The sequence below is a fragment of the Peromyscus maniculatus genome, chromosome 4 (assembly GCF_049852395.1).
Source record: "Peromyscus maniculatus bairdii isolate BWxNUB_F1_BW_parent chromosome 4, HU_Pman_BW_mat_3.1, whole genome shotgun sequence".
NCBI classification, from domain to species: Eukaryota; Metazoa; Chordata; class Mammalia; order Rodentia; family Cricetidae; genus Peromyscus; species Peromyscus maniculatus.
In genome coordinates, this window is record NC_134855.1 from 60,471,016 (window position 1) to 60,490,456 (window position 19,441).

Below are 19,441 nucleotides of genomic sequence, written 5' to 3' on the forward strand. Positions count from 1 at the left end.
TCTATGCCTTTTGCATAAAATTAATTTAAAATACAGCTTTGTTTATTTATTTGTATAAACAATAAGTTGTTGTTGCAGACTGAATACAATTAAAACAGTCCAGTTTGTCAGTGGGCCCTGTTAGTTTCATGAGACTAAATGGTTGTGGTCATCAAAAGATAAGGGTTTCAGATTTTTCGATGGATGCAACTGGGAAGAAGTGACATTTTTAGGCAATGAACATCCAAAACAGATACTATCTTTGAAGAAATTTGCTTAGCTTAAATAGATTACTGATTCTAGTCAGTGTCGCAGCTTAGTGAAGAGAATGCTAGAGCAAGCGGGCAAGTCATGATTCACCTTTGGAATTATAGTACATTCATACTTAAAGCTATCTCTTATCTTTCTAGTTCCTGTAAACACATCAACTAGAGATTCAATTATTTCAGCACAAAATTCACCCACAAAGGCTAATAGACTTTCACGTACATCTTTGTGTCCTCAAAAAGAAGAGGTATGTAACATTTAATTTACTCTAAATTCAATAAATGAGATAACTTATGGTCATTTTGATATATGAAAATGCCAATTTTTAAACTTACAGTATAACTGCATTCCATGAAATTTATCGTACAATTGTAAAAATGTAATAACTCAAGATCAGGGTGTCTAAATATAATCCACAAGGTGTAACATTTACTGCATTCATGGAACCCACAGAAGAATCAGCTGAGCTTCTTTGGTGGCTTCTTATAACACTGATTTAGCATTTTTTATCAGTAATCAGGTTTCTTCTTATGGAAAATTATCAGTGGGTATCCAGGTATATAGCCATTTCACATGAAATAAATATTATCTATAAATTTTCAACCTGTTATCTTAGGAATAAAATCAATATCCTCAGTTCCAATATCATGGTAATAAGTGATTCACTATGCTAAGGAGTTTACATGGTTTTCAACAATTTTAATAGATATTTAATAGATTATCTCCAAATGAATTCTTCATATAAAGGTAGAAAATGATATCATTTTATGTGACTTACAATACATAACAATTGACATCAAATAATGCAGAATAAAAAGTATGCAGAATATCTAAACTGTATTATGCTTACCATACTGATATGTCTCTGTGACACATTTTATTATAAATAAATATTTGTTAATTGTAATTTTGCATAGTTAGTTCACTAATCTGCTGTGTCACTAGCTCTGTTAAATATGCTAACAATCAGGAAAAATTTTAACTGTTGGAATAGTAACATTGTTTACCATATTTTAAAGCCTCTAACATTTAAGAAATCAAGAAGGCCTGTTAAAACAATATCTTAAAACACACTGTAGCATTCATCTTTGTTTTGTACATTGTCAAAATGTTATAAGGAACAAGAGGCCGAAAAGCATGTGTCAAGTTTATTCATGGGATTGAAAAAAATTGCATGATAAGATACTCTGTAGGTTGATTATTGCAATACTCCACACTTCAAAATGAGAACATCACTGTGCTACATCCAGATAACTGTTCAGTAAAGAACAAGAAAACATTTTACCTCAGTACACAAAAATCGTATGTGTAAACTGCATTATTGACCTTTCTGAGTATTACATGCTTTATTCACTTTCCATTTTACTCCCAAATGGGTAGCAGATGTTCACAGATACCAAATTTATGATAAGAAGTTTAATTGTTCTCTGGCACACTGTGAAAAGCCTAAAATTGTCAGACATTTTTCTCATTTCTTGCTTTCACATTTAAATATTGAAAACTTAAGATACTTATTGTTATGATTCTTTTTTCTGCAATCAGGTTGAGTGCCCAGAAAAGTATAGAAACTCACAGTCACTCATAAAGGGTGCATGCTCTTTTTCAGTACCACTGAGCTGCTGTTTTCAAAAATATCATGCACTTCTAATTAAGTTGATTAACTTCTTTGCCTTTATATAGTTAATTTAGGGTTACCAGAAAATGCTATATTTGTAGGAAAGAAGTATCATAGCAGGAACACAGAACCTTCCTCTTAACCATCTAAATCATCAGTATTCACTCCTAATGCCAATTCCAACTATATATAATTTCATGAAACTGTATAATGATACTGTATTTGTCATGAATACAGCTGCATGCTGAGTATCAAAGTTGGCAAATCATCAGATGTGTGAGTATTGTGAACATTTTTGATAAATATATTAATTTTAATTGCATAAATAATAAATATAACATAAGCACAAAACATGAATATTTCTTACAAATGGAGATTTGTGAGAAATTTAACATTATTAATTTTTAAATAAACATATAAATATAAGTTGGTGATAAAAATTTGGAGAAATCTCTCTTCTTGTTTATGTAGCAGGATATGAAAGGTGATTGGAATGGAAGACCAAGCAAGAAATCAAGTTATGTTGGTGAACCAGGTAAATGTCAGCAGGAAGTCATGCAGCTATTAAAACATTCTTTCACCTGTCACTTATGCCCATTGCAAATGCTCTGCCAGTTAATGTATTAATGCAGCGATTTCTGCTAGATCTTGTACAGAGTACTGAATATTGAAGGAAAATGTAGCCAGGATGTTACCCAGAGCTTTTAACCTATAACAAAAGAAATAGTCTTGACAAACACACAAACCAAGTTTATAAATGCAATAAAGTGTGTGTGTATAAAAGCCATATACTGTATGAAGAGAATACCTAGAACTATGTTATTTGAGTCATGAGGAAAGAGAGTTTTATGATTCTTAATATTTCTTTTATTTTTTAGATTATACTATAATTACATCATTTCCCTCTTCCTCTCCTCCCTCCAAAATCTGCCATATACACCTCCTTCCTCTCATTAAAATATACATATATATTTCCCAGTACATAAGTACAACATTCTTATTCTGTATAATGTTACTTGTATGTATGTACTCAGGGTTGAGCAATTGATATGCTCATCCCTGCGGAAGACTGTTTCTCATGCTCTCAACCTTCACCAGTTGCCCATAGTTTTTGTGTAGTGTTATGGCCTCCTGGACTTCCCCCACCCCCCACTTTAGAATATCTATTATATTGTCCTTGTTCTGTTTATGTCTAGGCAGTCATGTCAGTGAGAGTTTATGGGTGTAGCACCTGACATTCCTAAAAGATACAATGGCACAACACACTGCCTCTTCCTGCAACTCCTAAAATCTTTTTGTCCTCTCTTTCTCAATGCCCCCTGAAAGGTTTTATGTTTTAATTTCACGCTATTTTTAATGAGATATCTCATATCAAAACTGGAATAACTTCCTATAGATGCTTATATTTTATGTCCTTTTTACTTGTCTATTAGCTTGTCTTTTCCTTTCTCCCAGTCTTTGAGGCATAGTGTACAAGTAAAATAGTATGAATTTAGTACAAACTACTTAGTAATTTGAGACATATCAAACTATTGTTATACATACATATATACAAATACTACATAATAAGCCAGTTGACATATCTTTAACCTCACAGTTACACTTGTGCATGTAAGTTTGAGTGTGTGCATGGTTAGAACACTGGAGGTCATCTCTCCTAACAATTTTAAAGTACACAAAAATATTGTTTACAATATTTACACTACGTATTGGATATGTAATATTTATTAATTTTACAAAAGAATAAACTGTGACAACTATCACTCCATGTTCCTTTCCTTCAAGTCCATTATATTCTGTTGTTGAGTTTGACAATCCATATTTCACAATAAGGGAGAACATGCGAGAGTTGCTTTTCTGCACTTTCAACTTATTTCATGTAACATAATGCTCTTCAGGATTGTGCATGTTTCTTTTAGTTCCTTCCAAGAATGCCCTTAAACTTTATATCCTCCTGCCTTCACCTGAAGATCCATCTTTCAATGTACAGCTAAGTGCCCATAACAACATATTTTGTATTAACAAATCCAGAAAGCTGAGTTGTACACTGTTTATGTCAATGCTAGTTGCATCTATACTCAGTGTATGTATATTTATCCTGTTATTCTGTAAACAATGCAGAATAACAACTACTTATACAATACATTCTGTACTGTTTACTTTATATTAACTACTGTAAATTATCTGGAGAATACAATGTGCAGGAGACATGGCTAAATTATGTGAAAATCCTATGCTATTTTGTATGAAGAACCTTCAGATCCATGGACTTGATCCTCAAACCACTATCCTAAAGATACCAAGGGATAACTCTACACACCAATGTTGTTTATCCACTCATCCATCAACATATATTTCTTTGTATTAGTACATTTTTGTTCCTATAACAAACTACCCAACCTGAAACAGGACCTAGTATCTTACTTTCAGCTCTTGGGCTTGAGAAATTGACTCAGTCAATCATTACTTGCTGCCCGTTCAGAAAAGTGAATTTGCTGTAATGATTATTGTTCATAAAAACTTTCATGGTGTGTGTGTGTTTGTGTTGTGTGTGTGTTGTGTTGTGTTGTGTTACCTTTTTATCAGGGATTTACACTGGCCTGGTATTTGAGAAACAGGCTAAGCAGACTCACCATAAAGTTCAAGGCATCTCCCTTAGTCCACTTATAAGCACATGCTAGCATGTGGCTTTTTTTGTGCATTCTCATCTCAGTTTCTTCTCCAAAACCAAAGATATGAAAAAAATCCACAAACCCCAAAAAAGTACACAATTTAAATAGTTTACATATATATATGATTGTCATTCATTATTTGAAAAATTAATAGTTACTAATTAAATTGATTTTTAAATGACCCTAAATAAAAACACAAATTTTCTCTTGACAGTCCATTCTAAGACTTCTGTTTCCTGTTTGTGTAATTAACATACATAAATCTACATATTTTATCCAGTAAAGCAGTGGAGATGCTCTGTAGAAAGGCCTTGTCTATGTCTTTAGTAACCATAGTCAGAGGCAGAATCTCACTATGTTATATACTAAGTAAGTCAGACAATTCAATGGAACAAGATAAATAAATTGATGAACAAGTGCTAAGAAAGCATAAATCAAATAATATATTCCACAAATAGGTATTGCTGAGAATATTGTGGTAAAGCTATTACATTTTTAAGATATATGAATAAACTTGTGATTATAGGAATGAGTTTTCTATTTTTAATTTTAATACATGTTTATTTTAAAAATTATTTGTGTGCATGTGCACAAGTTCAGGTGCCTGAAGAAACTAGAGGATAGTATTGGAGCCTTTAGAGAGGTCATTTCAAGACTTTGTAAACTGTTTGACATGGCTTCCAGCAAATTAACTTGGGTTCTCTATAAGAGCAGTACATATTCTTACCCAATTATCCCTCTTTTTTTTTTTATTTTACAATACAATTCAGTTCTACATATCAGCCACAGATTCCCTTGTTCTCCCCCTCCCACCCCTCTCCCCTTCCCTCCAGCCCACCCTCAATTCCCACCTCCTCTCCCAGGTCAAAGCCTCCCCTGAGGACTGAGATCAACCTGGTAGATTCAGTGTAGGCAGGTCCTGTACCCTCCTCCCAGGCCAAGCGACCCTGCATAAGCCCCAGGTTTCAAACAGCTAACTCATGCAATAAGCACAGGTCCCACTGCCTGGATGCCTCCCAAACAGATCAAGCCAATCAACTGTCTCACCCATTCAGAGGGCCTGATCCAGTTGGCGGCCCCTCAGCCATTGGTTCATATTCCATGTGTTTCCAAAAAGTGCTAGAGAGGCCCACAGAAATCCACAAAGATACCCCCACAATAGACTGCTGGCAATGGTTAAGAGACAGCCCAAACTGACCTACTCTGGTGATGGGATGGCCAAACACCCTAATTGTCGTGCTAGAAACCCCATCTAACGACTGAGGATTTGGATGCAGAGATCCACGGCTAGGCCCCGGGTGGAGCTCCGGGAGTCTAATTAGCGAGAAAGAGGAGAGTTTATATGAGCAAGAATTGTTGAAACCAAGGTTGGATAAAGCACAGGGACCAATGGTCCCTCTTTCCAGCCCCTTTTAAGTTCTTAATATAAGCATTGTAGAGTGTTTTAGAAATTCTAAGGAAGGATATCTATTTGTTTAGGTGAGTTCCAATGAGATTTCAAAAGATTTAACACAGACTTGGCAAAACTTTTAAAAATAAGAAGTATAAATACAAAGTTTTCCAAAGGAAATGGCCAAAGTAATAGTCCATAGGCACAGAAAGCATGTTACAGTAGGATATTAAATTTTACTCTATGTCTGTAGAGCCCTATAATACATGTAGAAGACCTGGCATCAACAGGCATAGGAGAGGTAAATACAGAGTTCAGATTTTACAGTATATTGAACTGTGCACTAAGAACTTTGAAAGGTGCTATGAAAGTCCTGAAAAGCTTGGGAACAAGTCAGTTACAAGTGAGAATAGGTTATTTGACAATGATATTGCCATTTTAATAATTACTGAGGATGAATATAAACTATAGTTTTCTTTTCCTGATGCTTAGGATCTCAGGGTGGTGCTCCACCCCCGGGTATTTTTTCTTCTCCTGTTTACTCGAATATGTAAGTACCCAAATTATTAACATGGAATCATGTATTCATATTTTGATAATTGCTTAAGTACATGACTAAGTGAAATCTTCCCATTTTTGTAGTTCTACTTAGATTTACTGAAACTTCATTTCTTAAAAACTTTCAAAACTGAGTTTGAATTGTAGACATAGTGAATGCCATCCTCCTTTCTTCTATCCAGTCCTTTGGTGTCTGTACCCATGATCTTTGCCCCTTTTCCCAGGGTTTCTTTGTATTTCTCTTTGAAATATTTACCTATGACTTTTGAGATTATTGGCTTCTAATGGATGATAAAATAGTTCATCATACCATTTCAGTGACTTGATATTCTTTCTCCTTCTTAAAAATATTTGCAGTGCTGTCCAGAAAAATACTCATGTTGGAAATTGAAAGCTTTAGAGGTGTTTAGTAGCAAAATTTTTTTCATTTCTCAAACAAACATTGGGAAACAAATATTTTAGCATTTTTTTCAACTTGAAAAGAACCAGCTACTGTTTTAGAACCATTGTGATCTTTTAAAATATGTTTATATGGAGCTAGTATATGTGTGTGTGTGCATGTGTGCACAGACAGAAGACAGAAGTCAACATCAGTGGTTGTCTTTAGCTTCTCTTTGATATTTTATTTTTATGAGGCAGAGTCTCTATCTGAACCTAATGCAGCCTTTATGTGGGTGATCAGTATGGGAATCCAGTTCTCATGCACAGCAAGCTATTTACAAAAGACTGTCTTCCCAGTGACCCAGTGCTAAAACCTTAAAAGGAAACCATCAAAGCAAATGAAATACAAACCAAACTACACACTTTACAAACCTAGATTCCTGTATAAATGGCTATATAAAAGAAAAGATCTCTGATGACAAAAAAAGATCTCTGATGTCTGACAAATCATGTTCAGACTAAATATTGTTCATGAAGAGTTTCAACGTGAGGTTGATGGGTATAAATAAGTAGAACTCAGTGAATGTTCACAGAATACATAGCATTGTGTTACAGCCAGAAAGAATGAGTCTTACCCAAACAAGCAAAATGAGGAGGAAAGATGCCTACCATGTGCAGATAATAATTACTTGTTTTTAATGGGATAAGTAAGTGCTAAAGGAAGAACATTATAATCCCCTTTACTGTCTGGTCAGACCCTGATCATCACATGTACCAATTTAACTATGTATCAAGAAAGACTTTACCATGGAGACCCTACATTTGTTCTAATGTCAACCACCTTTCACCCCTCTCAAATACTTATTTGTCCTTTTTAAACGTGTAAATGCAAAAGATTACTAATGTAAAATGAAAATCCATGACAGAGAATTGAGATAAATTGTGTTAGCAGTGGGAGGAGAATTGTAAAAATTAAGTTTGAAATCCTCTGCCATACAGACTATAGTTTAGAACCTGCACTAATTGTTTATTAGTCCAGTAGTTTGGGACAATAATATTGTGATCAAATTAGCATATAATTAATTACTTTGTTAGCAATACATCGTTAGAACTGAAGGCAAAGAACCATTCAATAATGGTCTTTATTTGAGATTGGATATAGGTAGGCACATCTTTAATACCTACTTATCAAGCATCTATTGAGAACACACTGTGTTTAAGGAACGATGCCAGATGTTAGGCAAATATCAAGATTTACAGAATTAATTCCTTGTGATTATGATGAATTATTTTAACGAAGCAGTATAGGCCAATTTAAAACTCCCTGCATTATATTCATGTCTTTCTGAAATAAATATTTATGAATAGTGCAAGCCTTCATTTTTTTAAGAATTGTGGAATTATGTTCCTGGCTGTTTTTAGTTAGTGTCCATTTCTTTAATGAAAAGAATGAATTTTTGAAGGTCTTTACTCTTCCATTATTTTTTATTCTTGTGGATGGCATTAAAAAGCAATTGCTCCTTTGGAGGGTGCTGGGGATTTAGTGAAGTGCCTCCTCCATGCTAGGCAAGCACTGCAGCACTCACTGAGCTATGCTGGCAGCTAATAGAGTCAATACATAAGACCAACTTTTCATCTATTTCTTTAGGTCTTTCATAGGTCTTTGCTGCCTGTTTGGACATATGGTAGACTGTCAGTGCAGAGAGCGGTAGGACTCTATTCTATGCCTTAAGACAGAAAAAAATTAAAAGTTAAATTTAGACAATTCAAAGTAATAAATAAATAAAAGAAGTAAAGTGTAGAACTTTGAGTTGATTTAAAAAACTAGATCTGAGAAAAGTTCTAGTCTGTAGATTATTGTTTCCTACCTCTCCCTTCCTCTCTCCCACTTCTTTACTCTCTTTTCAAGGCTCCCCTTCACCTCCTACTTCTTTCTCATTTTCCTCCTCTCTCCTCTCCTGTCATAGTCCCAGCCTAGCTCATGGTAGCTCATGAACTCAATCTTCCTACCTCAGCCTCCAGCTGAAAGCCCAGCTATAATGCCAGCTTCCCAAACCGAGTTCTGAGCTACAATTGAAGTGTTTTGTTTTGCTTCTGCATAATTAAGTTACAATACTTAAACTTTTTTTTCAAAATTTTGTTTTAGATTTTGTGGGAAAAAATGATTTTGGAATGTATAGGCTTAAGAAAATTAAAAAGAGTGCGAACTTGACTAAGAAAGTAGGAAGAGCATAGGCATTTAAATAGTCTGTGTTTGGGACAATCAGACTCAGTTTTCAGACTTATTTATCATAATTTTTAATTACTGAGTTCTTACACTGTTTTACAATTCATAAAACTAGCCTTTGTTTCATTAGTATGTAATAGTAAATCTAATTACAACACATGAAAATATGTGTCCATCACATCATTACACAAAGATGATTGAAGTTAGCATCGAAAGTAGTCAGAAACCCAGGATTCTATCCAGTAGTTACTGAATAGAAATCTGCATGCTCTTTCTGCTCTGAGATGTAGCACAGTGAGGTTGGGATCTTAAAATGCAGATAAAAGATTACCAGAGAGCTATGATCAGAAAACTTACTATTCCATCAGTTCTATTAGCAGGTAGAATAGAGTAATCATCTGTTCCTTCCTTTCTTATCCTGTATCATTCTCCAGAAAATAGCAAAATGGACATGTCAAAGGTATATCAGAGTTCCAACCACCAGAATCATACATTATTTATGTGATATATTGCATACTGTGATTCTACTCTCCTGAGTAAATAAAACACAATTTTGAGTCTACAGGCCCTTATTTTAGCAGAACATTCAAGAACACAAAATAAAGTTTAGAGTGTTTCATATTTATGTAGAAGACCTCTCATAAAAAAGAAACAATAAAGGATATGAATTTTGAAAGTATGCTCATAAATTATTTGTCCTAACTTAACTAAATCATAACTATTTCTTAACTTTACAGGCAGCAAAATCTCCAGAATTGCTTACAAAATAAAGTATGTATCCAAAGTTAACTGATAAGACAGTATATTAATTACCATATGCCATTCTAGAAAAAATACATTATAGGTATTCTACTTATAATGTATAATTATTATATAATTGTTTAGTATAAAAATTGAATGCTACCCCTATATCACCCAAATATGGAATAAATATTTATATGACTTAATTTTCATCTGCTTATCTTCTTCCTAGGTAACTTCTGAGGAACTAAATAGCATAATTCAAAATATAATGACGTGGGTTGTAGCTACAGTAACCAGTATATTATATCCAGCCATCACAAAATATGAAGAAAGAGTGCAGAGTAATACTTATCCAGTGTCTGATGACTCAGACCTTTCTTCGGATAGTTCAAGCTTCTGTAGTACATGCAGTGAGGGCTTCACATACAGAAGCTACATACCTAAAGCATTTCAAGCAGATCCATTTGTATTTGCCGGTGACAGGCCAGTGAAGAAACCACCCACACCTTTGAAACCTCCTTCTGCACATGTGGAAAGAAGAGTTATTGGCACAACATATCAAATGAGAGGACAATCTCCATCTTCACAAGTCAATTACAACAAAACCAATTTGGAATATCCATTCCCTAAGATAGGAAGCAGTAAATCTGATAGTTACCTTTTAACATCATTAGAAACAAGCACCAAAAAATCAAAAGATGTTACCACAGAAACAGATAGTTTAGAGATTCCATTGCTATATGACAAAAAAGCAAAGGCCATGGATCAGATGAAAAATTTAAAGAATGTTTTTGTAAACTTTAAATGTCACTTGAAAGGAGAAACACAAATTATTTTAGAAAGTATTTTTCAGGAAATAATGTCTGACTTAACCCAGGCCATTCCTTCTCTTTCTTCTGTGACTGCTGAAGTTTTTGTTGACCAATGTGATACAGAGAGAGAAGACTTGTTCTCAAATATTGACATATGCTCAGTAGCTTCAGAGATTGTGGAAAATATGCTGGAGAAACTGGAGTCCTCTGTTGAGAAAAAATGTATGCAGTTGTTATCACAAGAAGATCTGACAGTTGATATTAAAACAAGTTTCTCAGGTAGTACTGAATATTTCTCATCCTTAGATACAAAACCTTCAGAAGATACACTGACTTCTACCTTGGAGCCAATGTGTGATATTGCAGATGAGATGGTACATGCCATCTTAGATAAGTTGATGACTCTTACGTCTTATAAGAAAAGTGAGCTTCCTCTTGAAGACACAACTAAACATTTCCACCAACAAACTAAGACAGAGCCAATTTTTGATAAATTTTGTCAAAGGACTGACCAAAAGAAATCTAGTCCAGAATCTGATGCTGCTAATCTAATTGTGAAAGAAGAAATGCAGAACTTAATATCAAATATTTTTTCACAGTCCTCTCTAGTTGGTTATGTAGAAGAAGCAATAAGCACTATACTAGGCTATGTACAAACTGAACTTAATAATGAGAGACTAATTGCATCTGAAGAAACAGTAGTACTTCTTCAGCTACTGGATGATGTCTTAACTCAACTTCACCAGGGGCCAGCAAAAGCAGGTGTTAAAAAACATAGACAACCTCGAGTAAGAAATCTTCCTGATGCTGACGAAAAGTATAGACTCACTAGCACTGGCTCATTTAATGGTCTTAGAACTAAAAGACCATTTCCTCCTATTAATGTCCCAGGCATGGTTCTCTATTCTGAAGATGATGAGGAGGAAATAGATAACCTTGTGAGAAGTGTGCTTGATTCATCCTATAGTGATGAAAAAATAAAACCGCAAGTGCAGATTCCTAATTATTGGCCTACAAGGAGAGACACTTGTTTTGAATCCAAAAGGAGCAATAACCTACCAACAAAACCTACTCCTCAAAGCAAAGTTGGATCTCATGACTGCGGATTAAAGTTGAAGTTATCTCTTAGTAGTGAAGACATTATGAAGACAACACATTGCTTGACTAATGATGCTTCAGTTTTCAGCCAAGATCAAAAGCATCAAATACAAAAGGCTTCAGAAAACATAGTTCAACACATTTTAACAGAAATGCTCAAGGATATGCCTTCTGTTTCATCTCATCACCCAGGAAGCAAAATTGGTGAAGAAACCTCTGCTTTCGTCTCAGAAAAATCTCAAGGATTATCAGATCAAGAATGGATAGAACAGATGTTTTCTGTGAAAGAAATTTGTGCATTTGCACATGAAATAACTGATTCTGTGATAAATATACTTCAAAAGGCCTCGAAGTGCATTCCTAATACCATTAAAAATGCCATTTCATCAGGTCATCAAACTTGTCTAGATCATTCTGATACTTCCCAAACAACCACAGAAATACCAAGTAAAATGCCATTCAAAGTATGGTTTGACAGTGAAAAGAAAATGAAATATTTATCTTCACTTAACGTAGAGCTTGAAAAAACTTCCATGTTAAGATCTCGAGAATGTGAACCTAAGTGTGTAAATGATATTACTGATAACATCATTAATACAATTTTTAAAAATCTGAAGTTATTTGTTTGTCCAAAATTAAAGCCAGGCAAGAAAATTTCACTCATAGGGAAATCATTGCATTCTCATCTTAGTACTTACACAATGAAAATAGTCAACATTGTTTTAGATGCTATACAGAATGAACTAGAATTCACCAAGATAAACCCAAATCCTAGGGAGACAGATCATATCAAGGGTCGTACAGGCAAAGGGTTGTTTGCTGATTCCAACAAAGCAGTAGACTCCCATGTCACCAGTGTCAATGACATTATGGAAAGTCCATTGCTGACATGTATTTATGAAATGATATCAAGTACAAATGAAGATCAAACAAATACTTCAACCTCTACAGATAAGGCAGTTTCTACAGTGTTATGCGGGTCTGAAAATGCTAATAAACAAACTATTTTGTCAAGTAAACAGGATAAAAATTCTTTTCGACAATATTTGGCTACACCTTGTATTCACCACAGTGTCGCTAGTGGAAAGGATTTGAAAAATAGTTCCAAGTTGAAGGTGTTAGATCGAATTGGAGAAACGCTATATGAAATGTTAAGCAAACTCACAGGTTTCCATGCTGATTATCAGCCATCTTGTAGTCAGCAAAACACAGAGAAGTTACATAAGGATCCTCCAACACTATCTAATGTTCAAGTAATTTCCAAAGCAATTCTGGAATATGTCCTTGCAAAACTATGTGATATTGACATAGATACCAGCATTGTAGATTCTGGATTGAAAACTCTCTCAGAGTCACTTGACATTGACAACCTATCATTTGCTTCAACTATGGAAGAAATGGCCAAATGCACTGACATCATCTCTAATTTAATTTCCAAAATTATGATGGATAATAAAGAGAGTACCAAAAATAAAGCAAAAAGTGATCTCTCAGTGTCTCCCAAAACAGAGAACTCAAAGAAAATGTGCCCAAATAAACTGAAAACTATTGCTTCAGATATTCTTAACATGGTTTTTGCTAAACTGGAACTATTTGCCAGTGGAAATGTAGAAAATATTGGTGCCCTTAATGATGAAAGTAAAACAGAGAATAAAATGGACTGGGACTGTGAAAGCAAAAATTCTCCCACAGATTCACATGATAAATCATTGCTGTCTACTTTATACACTCATGCAAAGAAGGTATCAAGTGGTATTTTGAAAGCCATTCAAACAGAATTAAATATTAATCCATCAGATTGTAATAAAAATACAAAAAACTCACCACAAGAGACACAAATGCTTACAAACATAGTTGATTTAGTTTTAGATATAGTATCTTCAGATATATTTGTTGAAGCTGAATCTGAGCACAGAGACATTGAAAATTACCGATATCGACCAATTTATGGAAATTTTCTTCCTGGAGGAGCTGAATCGGGGTCATTTCTAGATGATGACACACAAAATAAAGAATTCATTGGAGATAGAACATCACCCACAGAAGAAACTAGAACCTTTTCTACTGACCAGTGGCTTCTAGAAAGAACCTTGAACAAAATTGAAGTAAAACTCAAAGAACCACACAAATCTCCAATTGTTCCCATTATAAGAAATATTTTGAATGAAATTTTTCAAAGTGCTTTAATCAATCAACTAAATGTTTCTCTCTCACACTCTCATTTTAGTAGTATGCCTTATAATGTGCCTGTGTCAACTACTCTAACGTCTGCTCAATTTATGGATCCTTTGATGGGCCCTTTAGTGTCTGACACAGATGTAACTCAGGTGGTGAATGATGTTGTTAGGACTGTATTTCACAAACTGTATTCAGCTGCCACGACAGAAAAACATGAAAGTGGAAACAGATGTGAAACTATCATCTTTTCAACCAATGTCTCTTTTCATGAGCATACCTATCCAGGAAACCGACATGTAAGTGTCTTAAGTGGAAATCCATGTGACATTCAGTCGAGGTGGAATGTTGACAAACAGACAAAAATAAATGTAATTGAAGACATTATGCAGGCAATATTAGAAAATTTAGAAACTTTTGCTGCTTCCAAAGTAGAATCTCTCTTTCATCCCCAAGTCGACTTCAGAGTTCCAGTGACTTTGCCAGTACAGCAGGAAGGGGCAACATTAAGCAAAGCATTGTCAGGCAAAGACTCTGACAAGCAATTTCCCTGTTGTTCAGTGGATTATAGCAACCCAGGAAAGATGGACTCGTGGTGCCAACTGTCTTTGTCCAAATTAAATATTTATGCAAAAGAAGTGGCTAGAAAAATTTTACAAGGCATTAAGCATGAGTTAGATAAAGAACAAGAGAGTGTGTCCCTGACAAATAACATTGTGGTTTCCGAGAATATTGCAAATCAGGTAGTTAGCACAGTGCTCGATATTGTGTCAAGCAAAAGCAAGTGTGACAAAAACAGTTGTGACAAAGACAATTATTTAGAACAGCAAGATGGTATTATTGAAAGGCTAGTCAATAAGACAGAATATCGAAAAATACTCGAGTTTCAAATTCAAGATACCATTGAAGGGATCTTATGTGATATTTATGAAAATATTATGTATAAAAATAATCTCTCATTTGCCACACCCACTCTGCAATATAGTATACCTAGCAAACACTCAGAAGCAAATTTACAACCAGTTGTTCTGGATACAAATATTATCCCGAAAGTATCAGTTCCTAAAACAGATGTCATTTTGGTGTCCAAAGATATAGTGGATATTGTGCTTCATAACCTTACTTCTTTGGTCATGTTTGCCATAAAGGCCAAAGATCCTGCTTCCTCAAGGTTGGACTTCTATGATATGTTTCCAAAATCTCAGTGCCAACAGCCTCTTTTTATAACACAAAGAACTGAGGAACAACCAGGGCATTTTTCACATTCAAAAAATACGAATTTAGCTTATGCTGATGTTTATCAGATGCCTGTGAAGAAAAATGAAGACACCAGGGAACCTGCAGCTGACCCGTGCGAGGAAAACGCCAACTTCATTACTAAAACTATTTTCAATCGGTTACAGTCTTTTGCCACAGAAAGAATAAATTCATTAATGACTCCCACCTTTCAGTCTAATGATGCAAATGTACTTATTAGCCAAGAATTTGAAAATAGTAAACAAGATGACAGAATTTTTCATGAATCAGGCCAAGTTGAATCTGATGTGAATGTCCTAAAATTATCAACAACCAAAACACATCCTAGCCAAGAGCTTGCAAAACCCGTTTTTGCCAGTTGCAGAGAAAATCTTGGAACCACAGTCCATTTATCACAAACTAGCCTTAAGGACTATGCTGATTTCATTGCCAGTGCTATTTTGAAGCTTATTAAAAATGATTTAGACTTAGAAATACAAAATAAGCACACATATTCAAACAATATTTTATTTCAAAAAAATATTGTGAGTGAAATTGTTAATAATATCTTAAATATTTTGCACCATAAAGCATCTGAAAAGGAATTTTTTTTATCCTCCCCAGAGAATCCTAGCTGTTCACAGTTAACCATATCAAATGAAGTTTTGCTGGGATATAAAGAAAGGGAAAAGCCTACCACATTATCACAGTTTACAAATGACCCTTTAGAAGAAAACCAAACAACACTGGAAAAGGAAAGCCAGAGAGTTGTTTTAGAAGAAATATTTTTGAAAAAAGGAGGATCAAAACCAAGAGAAAAAAATGAAATATTCAATGCAGTAGAGGAGGTTTTGAAGAAAGTGAGTCAAAACATAATGGAACTCATAGGCCACTTGCTCCCATTTAATGAAATCCCTTACATTGTATCTAAATCTAAAAATAAAACATCAGCTATAGCACAGAAGAAATTCTTTCAGTCTTATATTAATAACACATCAAATGATATACTTGAAAATATTTTGGGAGAAATGCACTCTGTGGTTGTGACATCTTTGTACAAAAAAACTAAAAACAGGAGAGAGGTAGAAATATATGACAACAATGATACCTCAACAGTAAAACCACCATGCTTTAGAGAAAATAAGCCAGCAAGAAAAAGAAGTAATCCCTCTAGACTTGGGGTACCACAAATGCATCATAATGCTGACAGTTTAAATGCCCTTGTGTTAGAAAACACTTTTTTGCCTTATTCACCATTGCAGATTGGAAGATATTTAGTTCAAATAGTTCTTGATAAATTGTCAAATTTTGTTTCCCTTCATCTCGAAGAGAGATTTCCCCCTGAAGGTAGTTATGATGACATGTACCTTCTTAGACTACATAATTCTAAACTTAGCCCTAAGAACAGCCCTAGGCCAGGCTGTAAAACAAGTTTAAAAGCAAGATCAAAAATTACCTCGCTCTCTAAATTTAAAACAAAACCACACCTAGGAATTAGTGGTACTAAGTCCAAAAGCAAGACCAAGTTAGGTACTGGAGAGAAGATTCCAAGGGAGAACCGATCTAAAACTGCCATTGGGTTGCCACAAACTCTACCAAAAGAGGATGCCAAAACCCTACTGAAAACAAAACTGCCAGCTTCAGAATTAAGAATTTATGCCAAGAACATAATAACTGATATTTTAGAAATAATTGTGAAAGAACTTGAAAGAGTGGCACAAAATAGAACCATGTTAAATACAAAAGCTTTACCATCTGATCAAATCCTGGAAGCAAGTAAAATTGTTAATGCGGTGTTGCAAGAATTGTATGCTACAAACAACCACAATTTGGCTTCTCCAATTAATGTCTCAAATCTGGGTGATTTTCGCATATCAAAGCAGAATCTGGGTGCAGGTTCTCCTACTGAGCAGCAGGCATGTTTTTACTTAGAGAATGTTTCCTCACAGCTAGAACAGATTTTTCCTAAAGAAGGTATATTTAAAAAAATGTTTGACAAATGGCAAGCAGAAACAAGTGATACAGAAAATGAAAAGTCTAAACTTTTAACCGTAGCTGAAAGCATTTTGACTGAAATTTCAATTAAAGTGAAAGATTTGGAGTATTCACTTTCACTTTTAAATTTATCACCACTTGAAGATTGTGGAAACAGATTCTACGGTCGCTTTAAAGGTGGATCTACCAGAGCTGAGGATACGAAAGCACAAATCAATATGTTTGGACGAGAAATTGTTGAAATGCTATTTGAAAAATTGCAGCTGTGCTTCTTGTCTCAGATGCCTATTCAAGATGGTAAGGGAATGCTAACAAATAGGAAAGAATATGTTGCTGCTAAAAGTAAGCATGGTGTTCCAAGCAAACACATCCTCAGTGGTGTGCAGACCTGTAATATGAAGACAAAAGTGTCCACGAGTCCTAGCAACCAAATCGTGCAGGAGATCGTACAAAGAGTCTTAAACATGTTAGAGTCATTTGTGGACTTGAAGTTTAAGCATATCTCTAAATATGAGTTTTCTGAAATAGTGAAAATGCCTATAGACAATCTCTTTCAAGTGCAACAGAGGCAAATAAGCAAAAAAATGTTGCCAAAGTTACAACCATTTAGAAAGTTTGGTGATGAACCCAAGTCAGGTACTAGTATATCCAAGGAAAACATACAGAACACACTCCTACAGGTTCATTCATTCCATTCAGAATTACTTTCATATTCTGTCACTACTGTCAGTGACATGCTTAGCATAATCAAGAATAAGCTAGACAAAGAAATAAGCCAAATGGAACCATATCCAGTTAGCATACTGAAAGAGAATATTGCTGCAAGTGAGATCATTGGTAGACTGATAGATCAATGTACTCATTTCAGTGAGTCTTTGATCGCAAAGCTTCCAAACAAAAATTATTTCAAAAGAACTGAGAATGTTTACATTGTTAACCAGGTTGAATTTGCATCTCATGTGAAAATGCCTACATCAAAGATGAGAAACACTAGTGTGAGAAGTAATACTCCACAAAGGAGTGTATCTGGCTTGACATTTAATTCAGAGGATGATACAAAAGAAAAGTATGGGATCACATCCAATTCACCCTCACACATCAGTTCCTGCATCGAAAACAATATTACAAGCTCAGAGCCAATGGGAAGACCCAGTTCAAAAGCTATGCCATCATGTTCTGGAAACAAAGCACAAGATCAGAGTCAAAGGAAACCAAACTTTGGACTTTTTGAGGAAGCCAACAATTCTCTTCCTGAAGGCAGTATGCTACAAAAATTGTTTAAGAAAGCAAATGATTCCACAAAAGAATCACTGAAACAAGTCATGTCATTCATAGAAATGGGGAAAGGTGAAAATCCTAGGGTTTTTCATTATGAGACCACCAAACCAATTGAGCCAAATGAAATTAAGACAAATGTTTCCCCACTCAAAATATGTTTAGCTGCAGATAATATTGTTAACACAGTACTATCAAGCTATGGCTTTCCCCATCAGCCACACCCGGACGAAAGCCTGGAGACCATGAAACCATTTTTTATGTCAAGGCAAAATCCTTTGTCTGTGGTAAATGGAGGAGAAAATAATGAGAAAAATTTGCTCAGAATGTGGTGTAAACGAATGACCTGTATAAATGAAGAACAAAGTGAAGGTCTTGAAGCCTTCCAAGAGGATTTTTCTTTATTACACAAATGGAAAAATAAAAACTCCAAAATGACAGCGGAGACTTTGGAAGAAACTGACACAATTGCCTTTGCTGATCATGAACTGGGTCCAAATGAAATGCATTTGTTGGCAAGACACATTACTACATCTGTGATCACACATTTGAAGAATGCCATAGCTGCAGGTAAGCAAGAGATAAGTTAGTTTTTAAGTTGGAATAATTTGGGGAAAACAGTAAAAGGTATATTTAAAAGATCTCTTGTCCAAGAGTCTACATTTTGTTTTATTTTTTCTGAAAATAGCTTTAGAAATGTGAATAACTATTTGATTATTTTTAAACTTCCATGATGCACAAAAATGTTACTAAGTTAACTGTTTTTGTATTAAGTAAAAAGATATGGGGTTTTTTCCCCTCTAGACCTATAGATAAGGGGAAAATGAAAAAAAAATAAAGTAAGGAACTTTGGTTGAACATGCACTGTGAATCAAAAAGTTCCAAATACCTGTGCATGCCTCTACTGCTGCAGTCTATCATTAACTTTCTGGAATTGATACACTTGTATTTTATTCAAGATGACAGAGTAACAAAAATCTTTAAACTTAGAAGTAAAATGCAGCATAGAATCAAATA

General features: G+C 34.6%; 1 protein-coding gene across 1 annotated transcript in view; it reads left to right on the forward strand.

The window, feature by feature from the left end:
* The window catches only part of LOC121826690 (fibrous sheath-interacting protein 2), a 76,201-nt gene that overhangs the window by 25,697 nt on the left and 31,063 nt on the right, over positions 1-19,441 (forward strand). Inside the window, exons 12-16 of the mRNA XM_076569775.1 lie at positions 390-493; positions 2,333-2,396; positions 6,416-6,473; positions 9,827-9,860; positions 10,063-18,994. Coding sequence (XP_076425890.1) covers positions 390-493; positions 2,333-2,396; positions 6,416-6,473; positions 9,827-9,860; positions 10,063-18,994 — 9,192 coding nt within the window. The remainder of the gene's footprint in view (positions 1-389; positions 494-2,332; positions 2,397-6,415; positions 6,474-9,826; positions 9,861-10,062; positions 18,995-19,441) is intronic.